The sequence below is a fragment of the Pseudonaja textilis genome, chromosome 1 (assembly GCF_049901715.1).
Source record: "Pseudonaja textilis isolate UNSWEBS1 chromosome 1, rPseTex1.2, whole genome shotgun sequence".
Taxonomy (NCBI): domain Eukaryota; kingdom Metazoa; phylum Chordata; class Lepidosauria; order Squamata; family Elapidae; genus Pseudonaja; species Pseudonaja textilis.
In genome coordinates this window covers 234,657,412-234,683,778 of record NC_141990.1, presented here as the reverse complement: position 1 = coordinate 234,683,778, position 26,367 = coordinate 234,657,412, and the positions used below count along the sequence as shown (strand labels likewise).

The window sequence follows — 26,367 nt, the reverse complement described above, 5'->3', positions numbered from 1 at the left end:
GCTCAAACACCTGTGGCACACACATTGCCTTCCTCTCATAGTCATAAATCAGTTACATCAGATAAGAGAAAGGAGAATGCCATCAGCCAGGTTCAGCATCCATAAACAAGACCACCAGAAGAAGTTGGATTTAAGCCTATTTGGGAATTAATTGCCAAACAAAATTTTTTAATACAACTCTACTTTTTGGCTGCCACAAAAAGGAGGACATCTGCAGACACACATCAAAAGCTAAAATCTTGCATGGGTGACAGTAGTGCTCAGTTAACTTGCCAAGGAATGAAAATCAATGGAATTAGGCTTTTGAATGGGCTTGCTATGACACACTTCTTAAGAAGACTCCAAAAGTACCTCTTTGAAAAGCTTGTCAAAATCAGTGATTTTAAGCTCACCTCAATGGCTTGAGTGTATTGCTCAAGTTTATCATCAATCTTGGAAACTGGAAGTGGTGCTTGGGTCTTCTTCATACTGTTACTGGAAGGAGAGAAGAAAATAGAAACGATGCTTACCATAGACCCAACATTTCAGAGCCTAATTACCATTTATTCAGAATTACGATCAGTGATTTCCACAATTTGCATAGATCACATAGTACACTAAATGGGAAGGTAATTTACTTATTTATGGCTTAGTTTTTGTATGAACCCAGTCAGGATTATTTGTAAACCATGATTCATGGTTATCTGTATCAAATGGAGTTTTTTTTAGTACCCTTTAGTTAAGCAAACCACAGCTTGATAAGTTATATAAACATACACAAGAAGAACAAGTGGCAGCAAGAATTCAGAGTGACTTGTTGACCAAACCCTGATTAGGAATCCGTAAATTCAATGAATATTTTAACCTGCTTGATAAATTCTGACTGCCTAGAAGGAATGCATAATAGAATACCGGAGAGATGGAGAAATTGCCTTAACGGGAAGTATTTTCTGCAGTTCAACACATTAAAAAATGATTTTTCAGACACACAATGATCATGAACCAAGGCATCAGTCTTGAATGATTTACAGAGCTCACAGCAAAGCTCTTTCAATAGGTGGCATCATAACTCTTGAGCTTTCTTTCTAAATGTTATCCACATGCTTCTACCCTGTATTTGGCATTTGAAGTGACATTTTAAAAGTTTCTGCTGAACTGGGCCTCATGTTGTTATATATGTTTTACCTCTGTCTTTAGTTACTTGGATTGTATCCAGAAAAACAGTGTACAAATAAAATTACTTAAGAGACAGCTCCTGAAAGGTCACCTGACTTGGAACATTCATTATTTCATCAGAAGTTACCTTTTCTGCACAGATCGGTTGAGAGATTCAGTTCTGTCAGTGATCTAAAAAACAGAAACAACAGGCTTCGTTTGGACAGTGGTCTCAAGGAAAGATACAAAGTTGTGGTTGGTGCCAACTTCCTTTCCAAAAAAGAAGAATGGGTAGGGCCAAGATTTTGCTCCCTTTCTTATGCTGTCAGGGATTTGAGAGGAAAACAGATATGCTTAAAGTACTTATTCCATCCTTTAAAACTCTTGAAACTCCCTTCTCAGCTACCATTGAAAAAGTCCTGAAATGACAAACCTTGTTGAGCTTGACTGGAGGCTAATAGAAAAAAATTGGGGTTTTCCTCTACTTTGATCACTTCTATAAAGCTTTGGCCTTGTAATTATAAACTGATCTGTTAGTCAGCATTCCCAATGCCTTTCTAGGCAACTCAACATATACCTTTAATGTTGGGCTTAAAGGAGCTTGACACTCTTCTTCCTCGGTGGAACTACTTGGGGTCCTCGGTCGTTTTTCTGGGACTTTTTCTTGCTCATATCGCCTTTTGTTGTCCTGAAGAAATGCATAGAAGGGGAGCAATTACTCGAATGCAATCAATTCCTCTCTTCTCAGTCAACACAACAAAGCAACAACATGCTAAGGGGAACCCTCAACATACAGTGTGTCATGGGAAATCAACATGTAGTTAAGTTTGACAAATGTGAAGCAAGTTCTGTGGCTTTGTATATACATGGTTTATAGCTCATCCTTTCTTGTAGTTGCAGCCATTTTTGACTTAGTTAAAAAATCCTGGATTTTAGAAAAGTCAGTTTAGACTATTATCTGATCTAGTATGAAGTTGGAAGAAGTCTTGTAGGTTTTCTAGTCTAGTTGCTTTCTTGGAAAATTAAATCTGAAGTATCTGTGGCATCAACTTATATGCAGGGTTGGAAGATTTGGGGGGAAGATGGGAGACAGAACCTCTGATTCTCCTGCACTAATGGCTTCAATGTTCAGCTATTCCTAGTAGTGCTAAGCATCAGGAAAATGGTTTGGAACGTGCATGAGCACAAAATCTGTGTCACAAACACATTTAAAACAACCCAGCCTCATTTTTCCAAGCTAGCACAGAACCCTGGAAAGGGAATATTTTCTAAGTAACAGCAAAAATGTCTGTTGTCTTTGTGCAACGTTCAAAGCACTTCTTTTATTAAATTTTATGAAGAACTTTGGCTTTATCAAAGCAAGAGTTCAACAAATACATAGATATGTAGGTGGAGGTGGGGGAATGACACTCTTTGATGTTGAAGAGTAGCTTCAAGACTCAAGAGTTGTATTATTCATCAATTTTTAAATGAGTTTAGAAAATAGTCTAACAGAAGATGGAGCTCTGTGTTGCTACATTTAATAATATGCTATAGGAATGAGTGTTATATCAATAACACATAGTTTTGAGTTCATTTTAATCAATATTTTAATTTAAAACCTTTGTATTAGTTTTCTGTTATATTTCATCAGTACATTTTTAAGAAAGCCATGTTCCTATCAATGCAATCTAAAGTCACATTCATTTTCCTGTTCCTTTCTTATTTTCAAATATATGCTGCTAGATCCACAACCATTTTCACATGTATATTGCAGAGCCAGATATATTTTCTATACTATGCCATTTCTCTCAACAGTCTCTCCTATCAAACTTGATTTTTATTTCTAAAAAGCCCAAGTTTTATCAAGGTAAAATACTTGGATATATGTATCACTCTAAGATATATATTTATAAGTTACAATGGCTGGGTTTGCACTATAGGTAGTCCTAGTTTAATGACCAGCCTGAGAATTGGGCCAAAATTAAGAATCATTCTGAATCTTATCCCTGTTTTATTCTTTCTGACAAGGATTGATAAACTTCAACCCGCTTTTGTAATTTTATAATTTTCACTATTTAATAGCAGTAGAATGCATGTGTTTATAGTTTGGCTTTCTCATAGCCTTCTTTTGACCATTTACTGTATTGTCCAGCTACTCTTTTCATTTTAGCCCCTTCATTCTCAGGCATACTAGAAGACTGACCATCTTCAGCTAAAATTGTGTTTCTTTGTTCCTCCTACTTAATGGGACAATTTCAATTTGGAAAAAGTATTAGGAATACTTGAAAGATACCTTATTAGAAACACATCTTTCATTTTGCGACCTCTCAAACTCAGATACAAAGTAGTAGGAGGAAAAAAATTAAACATTTTTTTTCTGACCTCTTGTTTTTCTTCCTCTTCCTCAAGCTTATCCTCTTCTGTAACATACTCTTGGAGCTTGTCCTCAGCATGCTGGTTCTCTTCTCCAAACTCCAAGGTTTCCCTAAGCTGTTGCTGCTGCTCCATCTCTGCTTCAGGCTGATCTTCTGAAGTTGAAGTAGAAACAAACTTGAGGAAATTGGATGGTCCGGTTTCAAATCGGATGAAGGTGGGAGTCTCCTGATCCAGATTGACCTGATCCAGCATTACTTCTGCTTCCTTCAGATTGCCGTCTTCTTCCTCGTAGGAGCACCTTGGTGACCTAGGACTGAGAATTGGCAAGTGGGGGAAAAAAAAATAAGAGAAGAAAGGACAAGTGACCTTTTCTTTTTAAGAAAGAAGCGCCATTTTTAATATTTTTAAGGTCACAAACAAGCTTATTCTACTAATTTAAAAGATAATAATTTCTGCCAGTTTGATCTTAAGGAAATCAATTTCTTGGTGAAGTGATAGATATCTGTGAAGACTGAATATTATAATATTCCCTTTAGAGCCAAGGCAGTTATTCATATATAGTGAAAAAGGATTTTGGAAATATTTATGTGGAGCAGTAGCATCCTGCAGGTAATAGACTCTAGTTCCCAGGTATAACATAATCACCTGGGCATCCAAAGGAGAGTATCCAAATGCCTTTCTTCACTGCACAAAAATATAAATGTTACAAATTTGTTTCCAATGGGGAATTTACATTCACTGGCTTTACTGTGCCCTCTAAAAAGCATAATTCAATTATAATAATTAATATGGTAGAAAGGAAACATTAAAACATGACTGGAACCTATTCATTATAATTAATGTTGATTACCATGATAATTGGGCACTTTGCTTTTAAGCCAATTCCAACCCACTGCTTTGGGGAAAAGTAGCCTGCAGCATACCGCTCAAAGGCAGAGTGGAGCCTTCAGCCAAAGGAAGAAAAAAGCACCCTGGTTTAAGATGGAGATCAGCATAAGTGGAAGTTTACTGCTGAGAATCTCAAGCTTGCTTCCAATTACCATTAGAGTCATCCAGTCACATTCTAGACTTTCTGAAGAATAAATCAATACCCACTCAATGAAACCAAGCTATCATGTGGCCCTTGGATCGTACTTCACTGGAGAAAGGCCACATTCCGTGTTTAAAATGAAAGCTCCCTCTAAAAGCCCATTCTATGCAAAGCATTAGGAAAGAAAACACCATCTCACTGCAAATGGGCTCTGGTTTAAGAACTCTTAAAAATTTAAGTCTAAAAACAGGAACATAATTTACCCCATGCTAGCTTGGACAAAACTCCACATTTGTCTTCTGATTTAAATCTACATTCATGCATTAATAAGAAAGGTGTACTATAAGGAAAAAGGTACATATTTTCATATGTGGTGGACCTGCCCAGAGGTCAAGAAATACTGGAATATAATTTGATTATGACTAGAAGAAATAACAAAACAGAAAATTGAACCCAAACGAGAACTATTTCTATTAGGCATAATAACAGAAAAATATAATAAAATAAATAAATACATACATTATGCTACATATCTTAACAGCTGCTAGGATTTCCTATGCACAATTTTGGAAGCAGGAAAATGTACCATCAGAAGATGTTATTAAAAAAAAATTTAGACTGTGCAGAGATGGACAGACTAACAATGAAATTAAGAGACAAAGAAGAGTCAACATATTATAATGTCTGGGATGCCTGGTATGAATGGTTTAAGAATAAAAAAAGAAATCAAAATGACAATTAGGTAAAGAATAAGAAACTATATAAATACTTATATCTATATCTATATCTATATCTATATCTATCTATCTATATATATATATATATATATATAAAGTTGAAATTGTATAATGAAAGAAATATGTATAAAGATAAGCAAATGTAAATGATGTTGATATAATGATGTGTAAAGTTTTATTTTAGGTTTTTAAATCTTGAAAACTAAATAAAATTTAATGCAAAAAAAGTTGTACTATTGTAAAACAAGCAGGAATTGCCCTCTTCGATAGATAAGGTTATAATTGCCACTCCAAAATATTTCAGACCTAGGTATAAACCTAGCATTTAATACCAACCTGGTTTACAGTATTATTTGAGTAACTGAAATAGTCTTATTCAAAGACATTTTACACAGTAGTTCTGTACCACTTTATAGCAATTAGCTCCGCATCAGCCAATATTAATAGCAAGCTTACTTGTTCCACTCCAAACTACTGCAGTTCTGAAAGATAAGCTATACTTGAAAGTCACACAAGCTTCTCCTCGAAGTCTGTACTAATGCATTTAAAATAATTAGAAGTTTATGAACCAGAATAGATTCAGCTAATACACATGTGGCCTGCACAATGCATTCCAAATCCTACTTTATTATTTTCAAGGGCACAGAAGGCATAAGCTGTTCATTACAATAGAAAATTCACTACCAGTTTTCTAGTTTATAACATAAGAGTTCAAGCTCATTTAAGACATCTAGAGGTAAAGTGAGCCTCATGGAATAGTGCTATAATTTATCAAGGAAAATGTCAAACATCACATATAATTTGTCCCTCAAATCATTTCCTATTTCCATTTCCAAAACCTAAGTCCAATTGCTTGGAGCTTGCTTATATAATTACTTTTGCATGTAATAACTAAATAGAAGTTGACTTAACCTGCATCTGACTTACAATACCCATACCAGGAACATCTGGGCATGCATGTAGGCAGTAGAAAAAGTTATACTATATTTATATAGTTCCTTTGAACTATTTTGAAGAGTAGCATATTACTGCAAGAGAACATGCAAAAAAAAAAAAAAATACACCTGGCAAATTATTCTATTGAATGCTAGTTGTATCTTAGATGCTAGTTAGGTTTGACTATCTTTCACTTAGACCAAAAGCAAAACCCACATGAATTATGGACTGGGTTAACAAACAAAAAGGGTGGAGGGGTGGGGGGGTGCTATTTACAACCTACAAAGTATAGTCTGAAGAAGACCATTATATCCAGTCACAGATCTCCTAATAAAAAATTCTACTAAGAAAAAAGACAAACTATGTCATTATATTTATGAAGCACCTGGTCTGTTTTGAGTCATTGACATTACAATATTTTCCCCCTTTGGTGCCTTTGAGTTAGCATTGACCCCTGGTGACTGCCTATCTAGGCCCCTGAAGTTTTCTTGGCAAACTTTTCAGAAGTGATTTGCCACTGCTTGCTTCCTCTGGCTGAGAGAGTATGTGAATAGCTCAAGATCAACCAGCTGACTTTGAACTCACAGTCTCCAAGTTTCTAGCCTGGTGCCTTAACCACTATATCACACTTACTCTGTGAAAAGAACATCTATAATTGATTCCAAATCATTCCTTTAAATATATTTTCATTCACCCAATTCAACAATACAATTTGAAAAGCTGATTTCATTTGCCAAGGTAGTGAAAAGGACATTCAAATTTCTAAAGTGAAGGGTACACAGACCCAAACCAATCCTAACCAAGTAAAGGACTTTAAGAAAGTTTCTTAGTTCCAAAATTCATGGAAATATTTTGCTGTGTAACATTTTCATTTGAAATGAAAAAGGACACAGTCACCCTCACAAATACCATATTGGGAACAGAGTGGAATGGGATACTGCTTGCCCAACATCGTTCTCCAACTCTCCACAAGAATTTTAATTTCAGAGGCATTGCTTTATTTCATTAAAAGAATTTCTTCAAGGGGCATCCATCTTCAAACTTAAAAACTTATCAGATTCTGCTCTGTCTTCCTGAGCAGAAGCAAACAGCTTCTTTTAATTCTCTCCTCACCCTTATCCAAACAACTCTAACAGCTGCTTCAAATAATTGCTTCCTGAATCTTTCCTCCTCCTTTTTCTCAGCACTCTATTGTGTGTGTGGTATTCTTAGGTTAGTGTAAATGCGCCAACCTCTCTAAAAATGATTGCTTGCAGTTTCACTAAAGTAAAATTGAAGATTTTGAAAAGAAATCTAAAAATAAAACCAGTGTCTGCAACACAAAGAAAAAAGGATATTGGGGTTTATGCAGTTCTGTCCTTGCTGGAGAAAATGAGCTAAGCAGAGAAGTTTGGAGGAACAGATGATTGAGTTTGCACTTATATTGTGCGTAGGAGAAATTTTGCTTAATGTACTCAATTTCACAATAAATCTTCCTGGACCTGAAAGAGCTAACCATTATAGAGGGAGGAAATGGAGGAGGAGGGACCCCAAAATAAACTTAAGCATAATGAATTAAGTTTTCCAAAGGAAAAATCTTCCAAGCCATATGCCAACATTAGAGATTTAAACCTCCTGACATTTGAAACTACAGAACATTTTTTCAGAAACTCTGAAAATAAAACCCCGAGATTGGGAAATAGGGTGATAAAACTGAAGGTATCTTACTAAAGGCCTTGAAATATAATTACAATTTCAAAAACATACTGCTCCAAACCCACTTCCATTTCAGTTGAGTCCACAAAGTAGAAAATTTAAGGTTTATCCTTCCTAAATGTATTTCCTTCAGTTAAAGTTGAAACACCCTTAAATAACACCCTTTCTCCTCCTTTGCTCTGAGTTGTGGCAGGTGTTTTATATATATTTTTTCTATCAGTTGAAATAATTTACCAGTTCAAACACATTTGTATGAGACTTTTTTTTTTTACAAAAAGATGGCATGGCAAAATTAATGCCTGCAAAGTCAAGCAAGTAAATTCACAAATATACATGCAACAAATTAGTTCCACAGATAATCATTTGAGACGCACTAACAGTCAAAGTGCATTTTATGGTGAACCAGGGGTTATGGAAGAAACTACAATTGACTACATTCACACAACATACCAAGGTAAAGTTTGCAGATTACAAGGGCTAAGACTTTTTTTTTTTTGGCTATTCCAAAAGCTCCTTGCCTAATTGCTGAGAAGCACTTAGGTTGACCCTAAAGCAAAAGAAGGTAAGTTTTTGTACATTTAGTAGTTAAGTAGAGGCAATAATTTTGGAAAAAAATGACTTACATGGTAAAGGAAGTAACTTTTTAGAGACCTGGAATTTTTAAGGCAACTATATGGCTAAGATTAGTAGAAGCTGACTTTAGTAATATAGGGAGATTTTTTTTGTTTATGAAGCTGGTAATTTAATGCTGGTAAAAGAACAAATATAGTCATATAAGGTCCATTTAGCCTACCTTCTTCCCTGGCAAATGCTCTATGGGAAAGAAAGGTCCCCAGGTAACTTAAATCTTTAATTACAGTTTGATTAGTGTTCTGCCTAGTAATGAAGTTTTTAAAGGTAAAGGGCTTCAGTTAAGAACCACTTAAGAAAAACAAACCAATTGTTACAATATGCTGCTGAGAGTTGCTTCAAACTGTGAGATGGGGGATAAATAAATTTGATATTACATAACTTTGATAATAACACAGAAGCAATCAGGCCAGTTCATTGTTCCAGGCAATTTCTTTGGCTATGTTTGCAGAACATATCAAACTACACATTAGCCATACTGTTGTCTAATAATGTATCTCCACAATATGCTAGACAATTACCACAAATCAAGGTATTTAGGTTATGGTTAAACATGAAGTATAAAACCAGCAAAGTGGGTTTAATTGATTAACCATATGAAAATTAACCAACTTAAGATTGACATGTGACCACAGCAATGGCATGGCAAGTTAGTCAAGCTAGACTCTTATTTGAGTCTAACATGAATGTCAAATAGAAATCTGCCTGGCTTGCTGTATATTATATGTTTGGATTTACATTCAGTCATGACATATCTGGAGCAAATTTAGCGAGTCTTACTTCAAAGTTCAAGGTATCTGCTATGTTTTTTCCAGCTTTTCTGATTGAGTCTTGTTTAGTTACTACTTCCTTTCAAGCAGTAAAAAAAGATTCTCTACCTTTCTTCACACTGTATAGGGTCTGATTCTTGGGTTTCTCTGCATTCCCCTTGGAGAATTTGGTCTCTTTCTTGCACTCCCTCTCCTCCCGATCGCTGCTTGAGCTGTTCAAGTTTCTGGGACCAGTCACTAAAGCCCTCATCTTCTTCCAGTTCTAAGGTTCCAGGAGGCTTCCCATCAATTCTGAAAGATGAGGAAAAAAAGGATGTTGAACACTACCAGGTTCATACAGAACTTATGAACATTGGGTCGGTTTATGTGCAAAGTATAGATTTCTGTTCCTAACCAGAGTGATGCTCAAATGTGTATGGAGGCATCATGACAAGTACTGCCATGTTTTTTCTTGAATTACAGTGTTGTCTGCAAATACACAAGGGGCTCTCTTCCAAAATATTGTTCTTCCTAGTTTGATTTTATTCTTTAGTCCCAAAATGTATGTTGGTGAGCTATTACAGGGGTCTCCAACCTTGGCAACTTTAAGACTTGTGGACTTCCGCTCCCAGAGTTCCTCAGCCAGCAAAGTTGGCTGAGGAACTCTGGGAGTTGAAGTCCACAAGTCTTAAAGTTGCCAAGGTTGGAGACCCCTGATCTATTGCATAAACTAAGTCCACACATCATACTAGGACACCACTATTATAGGACACCATACTAGGCACTATTATTGCCACTATTATTCTATCACTATCAGAACTTGGTTTCTTTTAGAAACATTGGGATTTAAGGAGGTATCTATGGAGGAATTTTAGGAAGGACACCAAAAAGAAAACAGGTGTGATGACATCATCACAAATACAGCAATTATACTTGCATCCCAACATCTGATACAGGTACATATGAATTGGCATTTGCATGACAAAGGGGTATCAAACTTGCAGCCTGCGGGTCAGATGTGTCATGTGCTGGCCATGCCCATCCCTGGTTTAGCAAATGGGGGGAAGTTGCAATATGTCACATGATGAAAATGTGATGCCACTAGTTTGATACCCCTGGCATGACAACATCACACATGTTCCACCATTTTCCCTCCTCTACAGTCACCTGAAGCACAAGGAAAATGTGAAGATTCAGAAGGAAGACCATCCTCCACTCCGACCCGTTTCTATCCCCTCACAATGGTACTGGGACCAAAGAAGAGGCAATTAATGAATCAAGGAAACCTGATGCATTGTCACCTCTACATATCTTTCAGAATTAAAAGCAAGGGAAAGGCATGGCGAAACCCATTTATTTTCTAGCATGTTTTGTGAGACCCTTTGATCTGTAAAACATGGCTTACAGTGTTGTATAACATTTAAATCAATTAAGTGTAATATATTCAGCATCTCTTGGTTAAACAAACCATGATTTAGTATGTGAACTAAATCTCAGATAGAAGGTTCCAGAAGACAAAGATGTCACAAACTTTGAGGCTGGATTTCTAACAGCAGGGATGGTTCACTGCAGAACAACCTCTTAGAAGCTGGACTTGCTCAAATGCATAGGAAGAGCAAAGAACAAAGATTAAAGGGGCTGTGGGAACTGTGTGATATAAAACAGATTGATGGCAATAAAGCTTGGCATGGAAGTGAAATAATTGTATTGGGGAAAGTACTTTCGAGATTGATATTTGAATAATATCAGCAAGAACTGGATCGAGAGCACAAAAAGACACTAGCTCATTTTAAAATTTGCCTCAGGATGAAAAGTTTGCTCTGAAGTAACAAACTGGTCCAAATTCTGACCTTAAAACTTGCCAACAAACATCCTGATTTCTGTGTACTCCCAAGCAAGGTCCCCAGAAAATTTCCCACCACTAAATACTAATTCACATAGAGAATTCAAATTGAAGCAAGCAAACCACTTGATACATTTGCAGGAGCTCACTAGAGCTGAAATGCATGTTTTATTATTTTGTGTGTGTGTGTGAGAGAGAGAGAGAGGGAGGGAGAGGGAGATGATGGGAGGGAGGAAGATAACGAATGATTCTTCTCTTCCATTCATTAATAAAGGAAGAGAGGAAAGAAACACTTAAACGCAACTGGCCAGAGTCCAGCAATAGGGCTTCAAAATATACAGACTGCATTCCAAACTCATGATCCATTACAATTCAATACAGAGACGTACAAGCCTCTAGAACACTGTTAACTAAAAGGGAGATCCCAGTATGGATTAAAAGGCAATGGAAGGGAGTATTGCTTTATTCTTTTTCTGATTTCCTTTCCTTTTTAACACTGAAGTTTCCTTGTCCCTGTGGAGCAGAAGGACTGGGCCCCTCTAACCTGAACCCAGTTTTATTAAGGATACCGTTCAAATGTTATATTTCTAAATATAAATTCACTTGTACGGTGGTGGAGGAAAACAAAGGGAGAAATGAAAGGGAATCAGTAAATGGTTATTTTCTTCTCAAGTGCTCATGATGACCTAGCTAAAGAATAATTCAAGTTTTGGCCTTCATTTGACTCCCTAGCATATGTTTTAAAAGATTCTTTCAATTAAATATTAATAAATAAGAAACTGGCATCCTACAAAGATTAAATACCAATATGCAGCATTGCCTGTATTTAAGCAAAAATAGGAGAAAAACAGGAAGACCCAGGGTCCAAAGTTAACCAGGTATCACTCTGAAGTTATTACATTCCCACAAACAGTCTAAGTACAATCCCTCTTGAATTCCATTGACCCTTATGTACTGTCAATTTAGCACTGAGCATTAATTGACTAGATTCTTGTGCATAGGCTTCAGCAATAAATCTTCTTGACTGGACCTTAACATATGTTCCCAATTCTTTGTGCCTAGGCAAACCTCAGAACCCCACAGAAACATCATTGGGATTTGTAGAAGATTAAACCACCAAATGTTCACTCTGTGCGGTGTAACTTGAAACAACGTCTACCTGTCCAGAAAACAAGGCAAAAACAGTCTAGATAGAATGATAGAGAAGTTGGAATGAGGGCTAAAGAGGCCTTTCTAGAAGTAACATCCCCTATTTTCTTTCTGTTCAATGGGGGGAAATCAATGGCAGTCTTTTTTGTTAGGAAAAAAGTTAACATTGCAGCTATGACTCACAAATGTGTCTCATGGGCAATAAAATATTACCTACCTCTTTTTTTCTAATTCAGTTAGACAGGAGAGTCTTAAAAACAGTTTGCCACATTTTATTATATATACCAATTTCTTCCAGGCAGTTGAGTAGTATGGATTTTTTAAAAGAAAAAAATCACCACCACCACCAGATTAATCAATAAGATTTTAAAACACTGATTTTTATGATGTTGGGAGAAATAAAGAGTGACCCTTCTTTTCTGACAAGGTAAAGCAAATAAGTTCTTTGGGATATCAAAGGGCTGTCTCAGCATCCCTTGTTATTCTTATCAATATCCATGAGAGAATTAAATTTTGCAATTAGAAAGACACTTTTAATGATTTATTTGATTTAGGAGGCAGCACACAGAACACTTCCCTCACTGTATTTAGTTCTCCCAGCACTCTTGTGAGGTAGGTTGGATTGAGAGAAGCAAAATTTGGAAAATTACTCAAAAGATCTACTTTTCCCCTACCAAAGAATGTAAATTAATTTGAAATCTGTTGGGAGAGGCCTTTTTCCTTTTGGAAAAAGGAATTGAAACTGTCATTTCATGTAAGCAAAACCATGAAGAGATGTCTAAATTTGGAAGAGATTTGGAATCTGTTCTAAAGAGGATTTTTATTAAAATTTTAAGTCTGAACAGAAATTTAGTGAAGCATTTTCCCTCCTTAATGTCATCAGCCAGGTGCTCAGGAAACCATGGGAATTGTTCTAATATACACTCCCTTACTTGTGTCCAAAACATTAGTTACAATACTCAGAAGTGACTAACTTCTAAACATGGAGCTCAGTACAGTCTCTCACAGCTCCATGTCTGCCGGATTTGGGGATCAGGGGTGGGATTCTACCAGTTCGCACCTATTTGCTAGAACCAGTTGTTAACATTCTAAGCAGTTCAGAGAACCGGTGGTTAGAAGAAATTACTGGCCTAATCCTGTAAGGAAGGCAGGAAGGAAACATTCTGGTGTTGCTTACAGAAACTGCCTCTCCGTTAACCCTTATTACATTCTTGGCAGGACTAGACTTCCTGTCTCAGGAACTTCTCTGGAGTTTTTTTCCCCCTCCTTTACTGATACTTTGCTTGTGTGGAGTGACCATTCAAAGTTACAATGAAACTGAAAAAAGTGACTTATGACCATTTTTCACACTTACAACTGTTGCAGCATCCCCACAGTCATGAGAGGCCAGGCGAGGAGATGCGTGCCTCAATGTGAGTGATATTGAGTTGGCCACGCCCAGCCAATAACATGACCACCAAACCACGCCCACCAACTAAGCCACACCCAGAACCAGTTGTTAAAATTTTTTAATCCCACCCCTGTTGGGGATCTACCACTCCCATCAACCTTGACCATTGATGCTGTTGTCTTTAGCTAGGGAAGTTGTAATCCAAAACATCTGAAGAACATCTGGTTTGGAATGGCTGCTTTGGTGTAAGAAACTAAGTAAGGGATGTCAAGCAAAGGACCTACAGGCAAGTTATGATAGCTATATTTTAGAGGGCTATGCACAGCAGCATAGCTTGCCAGAAGTGGATGAGTCACTGAAAGGGGGAGTTGAGTTTACTGAAGGGTAAAAAAAAAAATCTATATTAGTATCCTGGCTTTTGTAGCCAGAACCACAGCTGCAGAAGCAGCTAGGGAGAAGAAGAAAGCCATCAAGTTCATTGGAAAAGAAAAAGAAACATGGCTTTTTTTCCTGAAATAATTCCTTATGTGTATTTCTTTTTCATTTAACCTTTCCAGAACCACTCCCATTGCTGCTAGATCTCACTAAGGCAGGGGCGTCAAACTCATGTCGTCATCACATGACTTTTTTCCCCTTCACTAAACCGGGCGTGAGCATGGCCAGTGCATGACACACCCAGCTCGCGGGCTGGGAGTTTAACAGCCCTGCACTAAGGCTTTGTTTTTCCAATTGACTGTTGTCTCAGCAAGCATATGGCTTAGTCCTAACCAATGAAAAGTTAGGAGTGAAAGGAACCCTTCAAGTGATGGACTGAAAACTGTGAACCAGTACTGACATATACCACCACCATTCAGTTTCTTCCTGCCATTGCTGTCTCTTCTGGGCCAGCTAGGCTGGTGAAATGTTTGCAGGGAATAACTGGCAGGCAAGTCAAAGCAGAGATGTTCCCTTCTAACCTCCATCTCTTCAATCCGTTTCCTTCCCTTCCAAGTGCTTGCCTTCTAGTTGAAAACATGAAGTATTCTCCATAAATGAAGCTCCCACAATAAATGGGATATAAAGCTGTGCAAAATTTAAAAGGGGCACTTTGGTCCAATTATACTTCAACTGGGGTCCCCACTTCTGAAGAACAAAAGTCAAGCTGACACATGCAGTAGCCAGAACCAACCCTAGGCTTATGCATTCAGGAAAGAAACCCTCTACCAGCAACAGGATTTATTAGAAAAAGCAACTGCCTTGACTGATATAAGGCTTTGTAAAGGGCTTTGTAAAAATAAAATTGGGCCGCCTCCCACTGACCTAGTGGAAGTTTGGTTTTCCCTCTGACCTAGTGGGATATTGGTTTTCACAGTATTTGTTGCTTGTTATTTTCTGCTCTGGAAGCTTTGCTGAGTCTGTCATCTGTACCTCTTTAACTGTCTGGTTTGGTTCTGCAACCCAACAAGACAGACACAGACTTCATAGGATAATTAGGACTGCAGAAAAAAACAATTACTACAACCTGCCTTCAATCGAGGACCTGTATACTGCACGATTCAAAAAGAGGGCTGTGAAAATATTTACAGACCCCTCACATCCCAGACATAAACTGTTTCAACTCCTTCCCTCAAAACGACGTTATAGAGCACTGTACACCAGAACAACTAGACAGAAGGACATTTTTTTTCCCGAACGCCATCACTCTGCTAAACAAATCATTCCCTCAACACTGTCCAACTATTTACAAAGTACCTTACAATTCTTGACTCTTGACGAATGTATCTATTCTTTTATGTATACTGAGAGCATTTGCACCAAGACAAATTCCTTGTGTGTCCAATCACCCTTGGCCAATAAAGAATTCTATTCTATTCTATTCCATTCCATTCCATTCCATTCCATTCCATTCTATTCTATTCTATTCAGGCAAAGAATCTCCATACATTTAGTTAAGTAAAGTTTAGTTTAGTTACATAGATTTGTCTATAATTTCTACCAGCAAATGTACAATAGACACTTTCATAATTAGAAACAACTAATAAAGAGATACTTTATTAAGATTCATTTTCATATCATGCACACTGATGGAGCTATCCAAAGTAGAAGATGCTCAGGAACGATAGTGAAGATACTTTGTGGCTTATCCTCCATTCTCCTACTGCTGTCCCACAACCACTTTTGAAGCAATCACTGGACAGCTTTTGGAGAAAGCTGTCACTGCATCCTAAGCCTCAAGTAGCAGCTCTGCATTTCAAGCAGCTGAAATATCTGAGAGTATTGGCATTTCTGAAGCTGAAGGAAAAAAATTAAATGACGAGCGTGTAGTGAGGGTTCATTCATACTCCCTCTCCAAAGTATAGTTCGGATCTTTGTTGCTAGGATCCTGGTTTGAGCTGTCAGGACAGAGTTCCTTCAAGTGCCACTATCAAATGAACTTCAGCCAATGGCTACAAGATAGAGGGCTGATTTGTGACCTGCTGTGAAATATCCTCCCTAAAGAGGCCTGCCTGAAAGCAAAACATACTTCTTTTCCCAGACATCTTGCATGTAAATATTTATATCATACAAGTATTGACAATTTGTAAATAACTGAGAATGTATGGGTGTGCACATAACAGCTGCCACAAGGATTCCAGCAGAGATTGTCCAGGGAATGGCTGCTCTGAACCAAATTTGGAGTCCTGTCAACCCATCCTGGTACACGAATTAATGCAGTGCATTCTGAAGCATTTGCATGGAAATATGATACAGGTAGTCCTCGATTTACGACCAAATCTCAGCCCAAAATGTCTGTTGCTAAGTGAGACATTTGTTAAGTGAGTTTTGCCCCATTTTATGACCTTCCTTGCCACAGTTTAAGTGAATCGGTGCACTTGTTAAATGAATAACACAGTTGTTAAGTGAATCTGGCTTCTCAATTGAATTTGCTTGTCAGAAGGTTGCAAAAGGTGATCATATGACCCCAGGACATGGCAGCCATCATAAGCCTGAGTCAGTTGCCAAGCATCTGAATTTTGATCACATGACCATGGGGATGCTGTAATGGGTTGTAAGTGTGAAAAATGGTCATAAGTCACTTTTTTCAGTGATGTTGTAACTTTGAACGGTCATTAAATGAATTGTTGTAAGTCAAGGACAACCTGTACCTATTAAGCCTATTCATACTGACTGTCTGGTTGATGGCTGCTCTTTGACTTATCACATAGAGCAGCCTTTCCCCAACCTGATGTGCTCCAGTCACACTGTTGCAACAACAGTGTCGGAAATTCTAAGAGGTGAAATTCCTTTTATCTGGAAAAGCCTTCACTAGGTTTGGCAAGCCAAATTTAGAGAAAGTCCATGATATTCCTTTAGATTACTGCATCCACAGTGCAGTACTTAACCTGCAACCCCAGGAAGTTGATTTATTTGGTGTGTTCTGTGTTGGCATAACCAGTGGTGGGATTCCAAAAAAAATATTACTGGTTCTGTGGGCATGGCTTGGTGGGTGTGACAGGGGAAGGATACTGTAAAATCTCCATTCCCTCCCCACCCCACTAACCTACTTTCCAGCTCCATTCTCCTATGCAGAGTAACAAAAGAAGACCCAGCCAATCAGCTGGGACTCAGGAGGCAGAGAATAGATGGGGGCAGGGCCAGTCAGAGGTGGTATTTGATGGTTCTCCAAACTACTCAAAATTTCTGCTACCATTTCTCCAGAACTGGCCAGAACCTACTGCATTCCACCTCTGGGCATAACACGCTGATCATCTATTCCTGTTTCTCAGTATGAAACTCTGTGTGTGTGTGATTATGTGCATCAAATTAACTTATTCCTAGTAAGGTGCCTACATATTTCTTTATCAGCCACACATTCATGTACAGTTGATGATAGTTGATGGATAACTTTATGTTTTACATTGCTTTTTAGGCCCCCTCAAAGCAACTGGGGGGCAGATCTCTGCTAACATTAAATGCACAAATTAATCCCAGAGACCATGGTAGTGTTAATTAAGCATCCCTACCTTCCAATAATACTATAAATAAAATACTGCACTTCCCGCAGCCAAACAGATAGAGATAAGACTGAAACTCTGAGGAGTTTCTTAAAGGCTTATACCAATAGTAGTAAATGAACATCGGTTGACAAGGAGTTCCAAAAATATGGAGCCATTGCAGATAAATATCTATGTCTCACACCTGACAACTGCCTGTTCTCAGAGACAGCGGACTAAGATAAGCTACTTTTGCTGATATAAAAGTCAGATTGACAGGGATAGTCCTTCAGAAAACTAAACTTTTCCCCAATTAAATCAGACTTTTAGCTGAGCATTGACAATATTAAGAGTCCTATGAACCAACACCAAGAGAGAAGAATCAGTTCTGCCTTAACTGAAATTTCCTAATTTCCTTTAAAGCAGGGTGTCAAACTCAGGGGCCATCCATGGGGGTGGCCTGGAAACCCACAGGGCCACCCTGGAAACCACAAAGGACCGGCCCACGGTGCCTCTGCCAGTGAAAACGAAGCTCAGAAGGCCTCCCGAACTCCATTTTCATTGGCAGAGGGCTGCAGGAGGCATCACAGCTGAAAAAGCTCAGGACCCTGTTTTCGCTGGCAGAGCACTTGGGACACCACAGACATCCCTGACATGAGTGATGTTGACTTGGCCATGCCTACCCTGGCCACGCCTACTTCACCCCCCTGAGGTCAAACACAACCCTGATACAGTCCTCAAGGAAATTGAGTTTGATACCCCTGCTTTAAAGCATGATAGTAGTTCAGCCTGACTCTCATTGCTCCATTGATATGCCAGGCACCAACTTACCTGATTTCTTGTACTGCCACTTCAGAGGTGCTGTTGAGGCCTTCCTCTGCCTGGGATCTCAGTTGTCTCTCACGTTCCCTTCGACGTCGCTCCCTTGCAGCTTCCTCCTCATCCTCCACACTCCATTGAGCTGTCAGCCTACCAGTCAGAGAGAAAACCCAGGGATGGGTACTTAGCATTTGCTAATATTTCTGTTTCCAAATCCTTACCAGAAACAAGGGGCGCCAGAAAAAAATTACTCTGTTAGGAAACATTTGATATTAATAAGCAATAACACTTAGACTTATACACTGGTTCATAGTGCTTTACAGGCCCTTCTAAGCATTTTACAAAGTCAGCATCTTGCCCCCAACAATTTGGGTCCTCATTTTACCCACCTTGGAAGGATGGAAGGCTGAATCAACCTTGAGCCTGGTGGGATTCGATCTGCCAAATTGCAGGCAGCCAACAGTCAGCAGAAGTAATTTGCAGTACTGCACTCTAACCACTGCGCCACCGAGGCCCATCGGTTCAATAAGAACTGCTGCAAATATCCCCATGTTCCCCACCCCTACCCTTTAAGCAGTGGCAAAGATCAAGCTGAGATTCCAGTTGGCATGGCAGGAGGCCAGGGGGAATCCCAAATCCCATTGTGTGTAGTGCTAACTCTACTACAGGTAGTTATTGAGTTGCGAACAAAATTGAGCCCCAAATTTATGTTGCTGAGAGAAACATTTGCCAAGTGAGTTTGGCCCATTTTATGACTTTTCTTATCGCAGTTATTAAGTGAATCACTGCATTTGTTAAGTTAGTAACATGGTTGTTAGCGGAATCTGGATTTCCCATTGACTTTGCTTGTCAGATGGTCACAAAACAACTGGTTGCCAAATGTCTGAATATTGATCATGTGACCATGGGGACCAGAGATGCTATTCATCAGGTTCTGACCAGTTCTGGAAAACCAGTAGCGGACATTTTGAGTAGTTCAGAGAACCAGCAAATACCACCTCTGACTGGAGATTTTACAGTATCCTTCCCCTGCCACGCCCACCAAGCCACGCCCACAGAACTGGTAGTTAAAAAAATTTGAATCCCACCACTGATAGGGATGCTGCAACAGCCGTAAGCGTGAAAAACGATCCTAAGTCACTTTTTCCATGCTGTTGTAACTTTGAACGGTCATTAAATGAACCACTGAAAATCAATGTTAATCTGTACAGAAGGAGAAAATCTCTGAAATTAACACCAGGCAAACAATCAAGCAACAAACAATACTCTAATCAAGGACCTACTAAAGAGAAAATTACACCTCCTACCAACATTGGCAGGGCAGGCTACAGTATATAAACAGGCAATAAACCCTACATTCACGAGCATTGATGCTGTTGCTTACTAGATTAATGAAATGTCTGCAAGAAAACAACTAAGCTCTGACAGCATTAAGGATTCCATAGCTGAACCCTGAGCTACATACATTCTTTTCTATTAGAAGGAGAAGAGTTAAATGAGCAGCAGAAATAGAGCCAAAATTTGACAAGTAATTCAGGCCATCCAACATCTTTTGTGTATATTGCCTGCAGATTGAAGAGAAAAATCTGCTAAAGCAGCGAAGATGCAGGAACTGATTAGGTCATTCGTGCTATGCTATACTTTCGAATAAATGTTTAAAATTTGGAATAATTCAGAAAAGGCAATAAAGAAAATAATCAGCTTTTAACTATGACATCTCACTGGATGATTGGGCCAGTAATTTTTTTGCTTAGCCCAATCATTCTCATAAGGTTCTGGGGAATAAAATCAGTAAGCTATTTGCTAAGGAGAAAAATAAGATATCAGTTTAAATAATGACATCATCAGTAACAACAACTAAAGCCTTCACCAGATCTCTGGAAAAGGCTATTCTGAACAATAGATGATTTCAGTAGGGCTTTTTCCCCCCGAAGCATTGTGTTTTAATTGGAATATTAGAAAGGAATTGTTTTGTTACAAATAGAACAGATACAGTTTGAGAAGGGCACCATGTACTATTTTACTGCAGGTTTTCCTTCCATCCTACATAAGATTAAAAGCCTGACACAGCTCTTTCCATAATCTTCTAGGCACCAGATAAGCAATTCCTTGACAGAATCCAAAAGAGAGAACATTGTAACAGTAATTTTGTAATCTTCCAAAATGGATTAAGTTAGGATATCTAGAGCCAGAATAATTTATCTCCTCTTTTAGCAGCAGGCTAGTTTTTTTTTCTTTGCTGTAATATGTATGTGCTATTGTGCTTCTGAATAAAGTTGTTTGTAAACAAAATCTGAGGTCAAATAGTTCTAATTTTGTAAAGCATTTTGCCAATTCCATTATTATATTTCTAGATGTTCTAATAATTATAGGGAAAACCTTGCCTGGATTATTTTCTAAACGCTATATTTCAGTTACTAAAGTTGTAGTGATGTTAGGTAGAATCTTTGTGATTAAAAAAAATGAATGATCTAGAGGAAGACTATGTTTATCTTACTTTAAATTGCATTTTGCAGCCTGCTGTTTAGTTTGAAAGAGTGTTGGTGAGAAATAGAAGAATGATAGAATTAGGAAAACATAACTTGAGGTTTGGTTGACAAAATTTTTTAGAGCATGATAGAGTTAATATAGTTTTAAATCATTATGTGGGATGTGTAATATTAAGAAAATGGAATACATTCAAACCCAGAATTGTGCCCCAAAACAACTTTTACAAAAGAGAAACAACAGAAAAATCATAAACTGTCAAGATTTATTAATACAGGAAGATGGAGAAATAAAGATTAAGCCAAGAGAATAATTGGCTGGAGAAGGACATGGTTTTTCATATACACCACTGAAAGTAAGATTTAATATATACAAAAAGGCAATTGGAATTGAAAATTATAAAATTTGAAAATGATTTATGTACAAATTATGAAGATATAATTGCAAAAATTTATAAACTTGTATTGAGATTTGAAACTAGATAAACAAGTTAGGGATTGTATGGTAAAATGAGCTATCAATTGTTATTCATAATATACAGATGGATCCATGGGGAAACTGTGGGTCAATTGGACAAAATCTATAGAGTTATAAGTAAAAGTATTTTTTAATAAAATGGTGTATCCTTGGTGCATTTTAAGTTCTAGATGTTTGTCAATTTGTGTCAGCTGCCACTGTACACTGACTTGTGTGTTTTGTTGCCATGCGGTGACAATCTGCCATGAACTCTGGGAAGGGGAGATGGGAGGGGAGATGCTTGGAGGAAAATAAAATTAACTGCTGTATCTCCCCGAGATGCTGCTTCAAGGTCACTCGGCTGGGAGAAGAATGCAGCTGCATACCAACCTATATTTGAAGTGACTGCTTTGAAAACATCTTGCTAAAACCTGATTGGCCATGGAGGAGCGAGGGTGTCAGCGATAGGAGGCAATTAAGGGAGCAAATAGTTGAATTTAGGGATTTGGGTGCGTGATTCTCATTCTGGCTAGGCACTACTGCAGTGCACTTGACTTCTAATGAAAGTATACCTTTCTCAACAAATGGGGCCAAGAATTGTTTCTACTTAGAGGTTTAAGAATTTGGCAGGTCTGACAGTTTGAATCTGAAACCCTACGAATGTTTTTACATGATCATTCTGGAGAACTTTTCCAATATTAATATTATGATTGTAACAATATTTGGGGGCATCAGATCCATGTTTTTGCACTATTTGCAAAATTCATTTTTGCTGCCTGATTATATCACAGAATCACTGACAATGAGTTGGGCAGCCATATAAATTTTCATAAATAAATGAAGAAACAAACAAATAAATACCTTGACTTATCTGGTCAGTGTTGCTACAGCTGCTGATTCTGTAGTCAACAATCTTGTTTTTCTCTTTGCATGAGAATTTTGAGGGAAGGGGGTATTCTAATTTTTATTGCTTTGCTAATGCTTGTTCTGGCGCTGCAAATATCAAACCTTTTGTTTCCTTCTTGATGGACCTAATCTGATGCTATTGCCAAGATTTGTTTCCTATTCACCTTGCCTTCAAGTTTTTTTCAAGTATTGACTGTGTAGAGATCTATGTTTCCAGTTTTTCATTTACTGTTGTAACTGTTCAGTTTTGTGTCATCTTTGATTCTGCTATGTTTAAAATGTTTTCCTTGTTGACATTTTTAGCATCTTCTCTTTGTTTGCTTTGATATAATCATTTGGACTTCGTATTTTGTCCTTCACTAGCTATTTCATTTGCAACAAAGTAAAACAAACAATTTTCCCTGGTAAATAGCAAATGATCTATTTCACTTTTTGAGTATAAGGCATGATTTATTGCCATAAGCTTTTGGGTTCTACAGTTTAAAAGCAGGGTGTAACCTGCACTTTAACCTGGAGACTTCAACCCTGGGAGTTGACCCTCGGGACAAAGTTACTAAGGCCCACCCCCCCCCTCAAGCATCTAGTTCCACCTGTGTCAAATCAACAATACCTGTTATGTAGCATATTCCAAAGACAGTTTAGATATTAATAGCTTTTATCTTATTGTCAGCATTCAGTTTTAATTTTAAAACTCTACTAACTCATTTTACATATTCAATCCTGGTTATTTTTCACTTAGGAATGCAAAAGTTGAAGATGATGATTGATATACCTCATTCCTATGCCAATTGACACATGCTTTCTCAAAATAGTTTACAACAAAAAAGACCAATATAATACATAACAAAGCAATGCTTCACACAATATAAAACATAGAATGCAATATTCAGTAACACATACTTAAAATGGTGGTGGAAAAGAGAAAAATAAAATCCTCCAGCATTCATATTATGAAAGCTGGGTGGAAAGGAAAGACTTCAACCTGCTGGCTTTCTAGAAGAGCCCTTAAGGCTTGGTTTATCATCATGTCTGGGAGCCAAGACTTAATACAAAGCCTGGTGATTGTTGGTAATTTATTATACACTGCCACAAATTCATTTTTATTGCTTTAATTAATTGTATTTTATGGCTTTTATTCTGTTTTTACTCTTAATCATTTTTTAATGATGTAAGCCACCAAAATTCATTTAAGGTGAGATGGGTGACAATATAAATTGAATGAATGAATAAATATAATTTCAAGTGGCACCTAAAAGAGGTTACAATAGATGTCTTCCAGCTTTCAGAAGGAAGAGCATTCCAGAGTATGTAAACTGCAACAGAGAAGGTCCATTCACAAGCACCTACTAGAGGATATTTAGTAATTTTTGGTACACATCCAGTAGGCCTCTCTCTTTGTGAGGTTATTATTGCTAATTGGACCTCATCTACCCCAATTCTGCATCCTGATACACAATCTTTTCTGGTTTATATTATTATCAAAAAGGTAGAACTCAATATTTTCTGCATGTCAGTGACATCCGGTTGCAAATAGTTTGATAAAAAAAACACCTCCAGATATTCCATATGATAGTTAAATAGCACTAGGGATTAAATAGTGCCCGATAGTACCTCATAGCATTTGAGTAGAGGCATAATTACTCTACCTTTCTTTCAGATAATAGAGGCAGACAGTGCCTGAAAGAATTCTGTAGACCACCAGGGATCATGATTCTCAAAGCTGTTTAAAGTTCAGACAAGATAATCTAGCCAAGAGGTCATCTATCTGCATGACTATGACAGATTCTGTCCTAAAGCAGACCTGCACCCAACTGAAAATGTGTAAAAGTAATAAGTAAGCTTGTCTCAAGATTCCTCCTCCAGAAAGAGTATTATAATTGGGGAACTGCCAGCAAAATAGCAATAGCAATAGCACTTAGATTTATAAACTGCTTTATAGTGCTTTATAGCCCACTCTAAGTGGTTTACAGAGTCAGCATATTGCCCCCAACATTCTGGGTCCTCATTTTATCAACCTTGAAAGGATGGAAGGCTGAGTCAACCTTGAGCCTGTGTGAAATTCAATCTGCCAAATTACAAGCAGCTGGCTGCAGCAGAAGTAGCCTCCAGTACTACACTCTAACCACTGCACCACTGAGGATCTTCTGGATGCTGGAAAGATTTCTTCGGGGGTGAGTGAACCTCTTGCAAAGCCACCCACCTTTCTCCCTCATGTATTCATCACCCCTTGGACCCACCTGGGAAGAATTCTCTTTCCCAGTTCTGTTCAATGCAATATTAATCAACCCATATACAGGGAAATTGTGGCCCTGTCCCAATGAGGGTCACATATTTCAATTAATTATTTCAATTAATGGCTTGGAAGAAATCTATCACTAATAGATTCTAGTACCAGGAATGACTTTTCCAGTAAAACAGAATATTTGTAGCTCACAGTTGAAATGAGTGGTCCTTGGTGCTCTCTGAGCTTGGTAGTTTTCTTGCAGACATTTCATTATCCAAACTAGGTAACATCATCAGTGCTAGGCAATCAAGCTTAGAGAGCACCAAGAACCCCTAATGATTTTTTCCTTTCAATTGCAGACTTCTTATACTGATCAAATATTATCCTTTTGCCTCCTTTATTTTTAAGACTTTTCAGTTCCCATAAATGACATGGAATGAGATGCAGGAATGATATTTTAATAAAAGCAAAGTAAATATTGGGTGCTTTGTGCTCTCTGCCAATTAAAAAGAAAAAAGAAACAGTTCATTTCCATGAACTGATTCCTTCTGTTTTAGATTCAGAAACATATCTGTCATATATTTGAGACTGATGGTGCCACATTTGCTTGCAACCTTTTCTAATTTGATTACATTTGGAGGATTGTTAGAGATGTGAGCGCATCTATGTGACACATGAACAGTTTGGGACCTCTCTTTTTGGAGGGCTGGGATTCCATGCCAACATTTTCTTTTTCAAATAAGCTGACAAGGGTGAAATTCAAATGTTTCTTTGGACTCCCAGAGGTATAACCAAGACATTTTAGCAGAATTTTAAAAATGAAGCTTAAAAGTATACAGATTACTCCTTTTCTACTTAGATGACATCATGCATTTTTTTTCCTCACTATGGAGCTTTTCACACGGACACACACAGAGACATTTCCTGGTACCTTCATTCTCTCATTCTCTATCTTCCCATTCTGTTTCATGATTTCATCATCCTTTTGAGCTCAAAAAGAGCAAGGAACAAAGAAGATGAAACCATCAGAAACAAAACCTGAAAAACCACTTTCTTTATACCATCTGCACCCAAATTTGCTGTGGTTTTTTTTCCCCCCATGGTTTCCTTGGACAGTTTTGCCTGGGATCTGGAAGAAAGCCAAGGTGTTGTACTCTTTTTGAAAAGTGAAATAGAATCTAGATGAAATCATTCACTCTACGCCCTGTAATCATGACCTCTCTCTAGCTCCCAGTGTCTGTGAAAAATCTATAATAAAGGCTCCAAGTCAGAAATGCTCTAAGCCCAAAGTGTTCCAACTTGCTTCTTTCCAACAAGAAAGGAAAGTTGTTTTTGGTTTCTTGCTTTTCCCAAATTACAAAAAATTTCATCATTGTTGTTCTGCCTTTTTGTTTTTTTGGTAAAATTTCCAGAGATAATTACTGCAGTCCTCATTTTCCTCCTGGAGCTACAAGTCTATTTGGTACATGAAACAAGCCTTCTCATTGAGATGTTGCCATTCCCTCAGCTACTCCTTTTGTTTTAGTTGGATGTAACTAATGGTCTCACTCCATGATCTCACAAGCTCACAATCTGTTGCTTTTTCTTTGTCCTGACTGCATGGAACGTAATCGAAGGCCAGTTATTCTATGTGTAACAGTAGCGCAATAAAACCCTTCTAAAAATACAGCCCATGGTTGTCCTCATCCAGCTGGCATCCTGGGAACTGGATCTTGAAATACATGCCACCTGCCTTCAAGCTTTTACAGTATTTGGCCAGCGTTCCCCCCCCCCCACCCCGTTAATTTAATAAATAAAAAGAAATGTACTTTTTAAGGTTGTTCAGATTTGATTCCTCAACAGTCGCTCAGAGCTTATAAGAGCTGGAACTC

General features: G+C 37.8%; 1 protein-coding gene across 7 annotated transcripts in view; it reads right to left on the bottom strand.

Moving 5' to 3' along the window:
• Nucleotides 1-26,367, bottom strand: part of LSP1 (lymphocyte specific protein 1) — a 96,147-nt gene that overhangs the window by 20,060 nt on the left and 49,720 nt on the right. For 4 of the 7 annotated variants that reach the window (XM_026706580.2, XM_026706577.2, XM_087919978.1 and 1 more), the window contains exons 2-7: nt 18,436-18,573; nt 9,399-9,581; nt 3,499-3,805; nt 1,712-1,822; nt 1,283-1,326; nt 393-474 (exon numbers count right to left, since the gene is read on the bottom strand). In XM_026706580.2, the coding sequence (XP_026562365.2) occupies nt 393-474; nt 1,283-1,326; nt 1,712-1,822; nt 3,499-3,805; nt 9,399-9,581; nt 18,436-18,573 (865 nt within the window). The remainder of the gene's footprint in view (nt 1-392; nt 475-1,282; nt 1,327-1,711; nt 1,823-3,498; nt 3,806-9,398; nt 9,582-18,435; nt 18,574-26,367) is intronic. The other 3 variants (XM_087919982.1, XM_087919987.1, XM_087919993.1) reach the window with 1 other exon arrangement.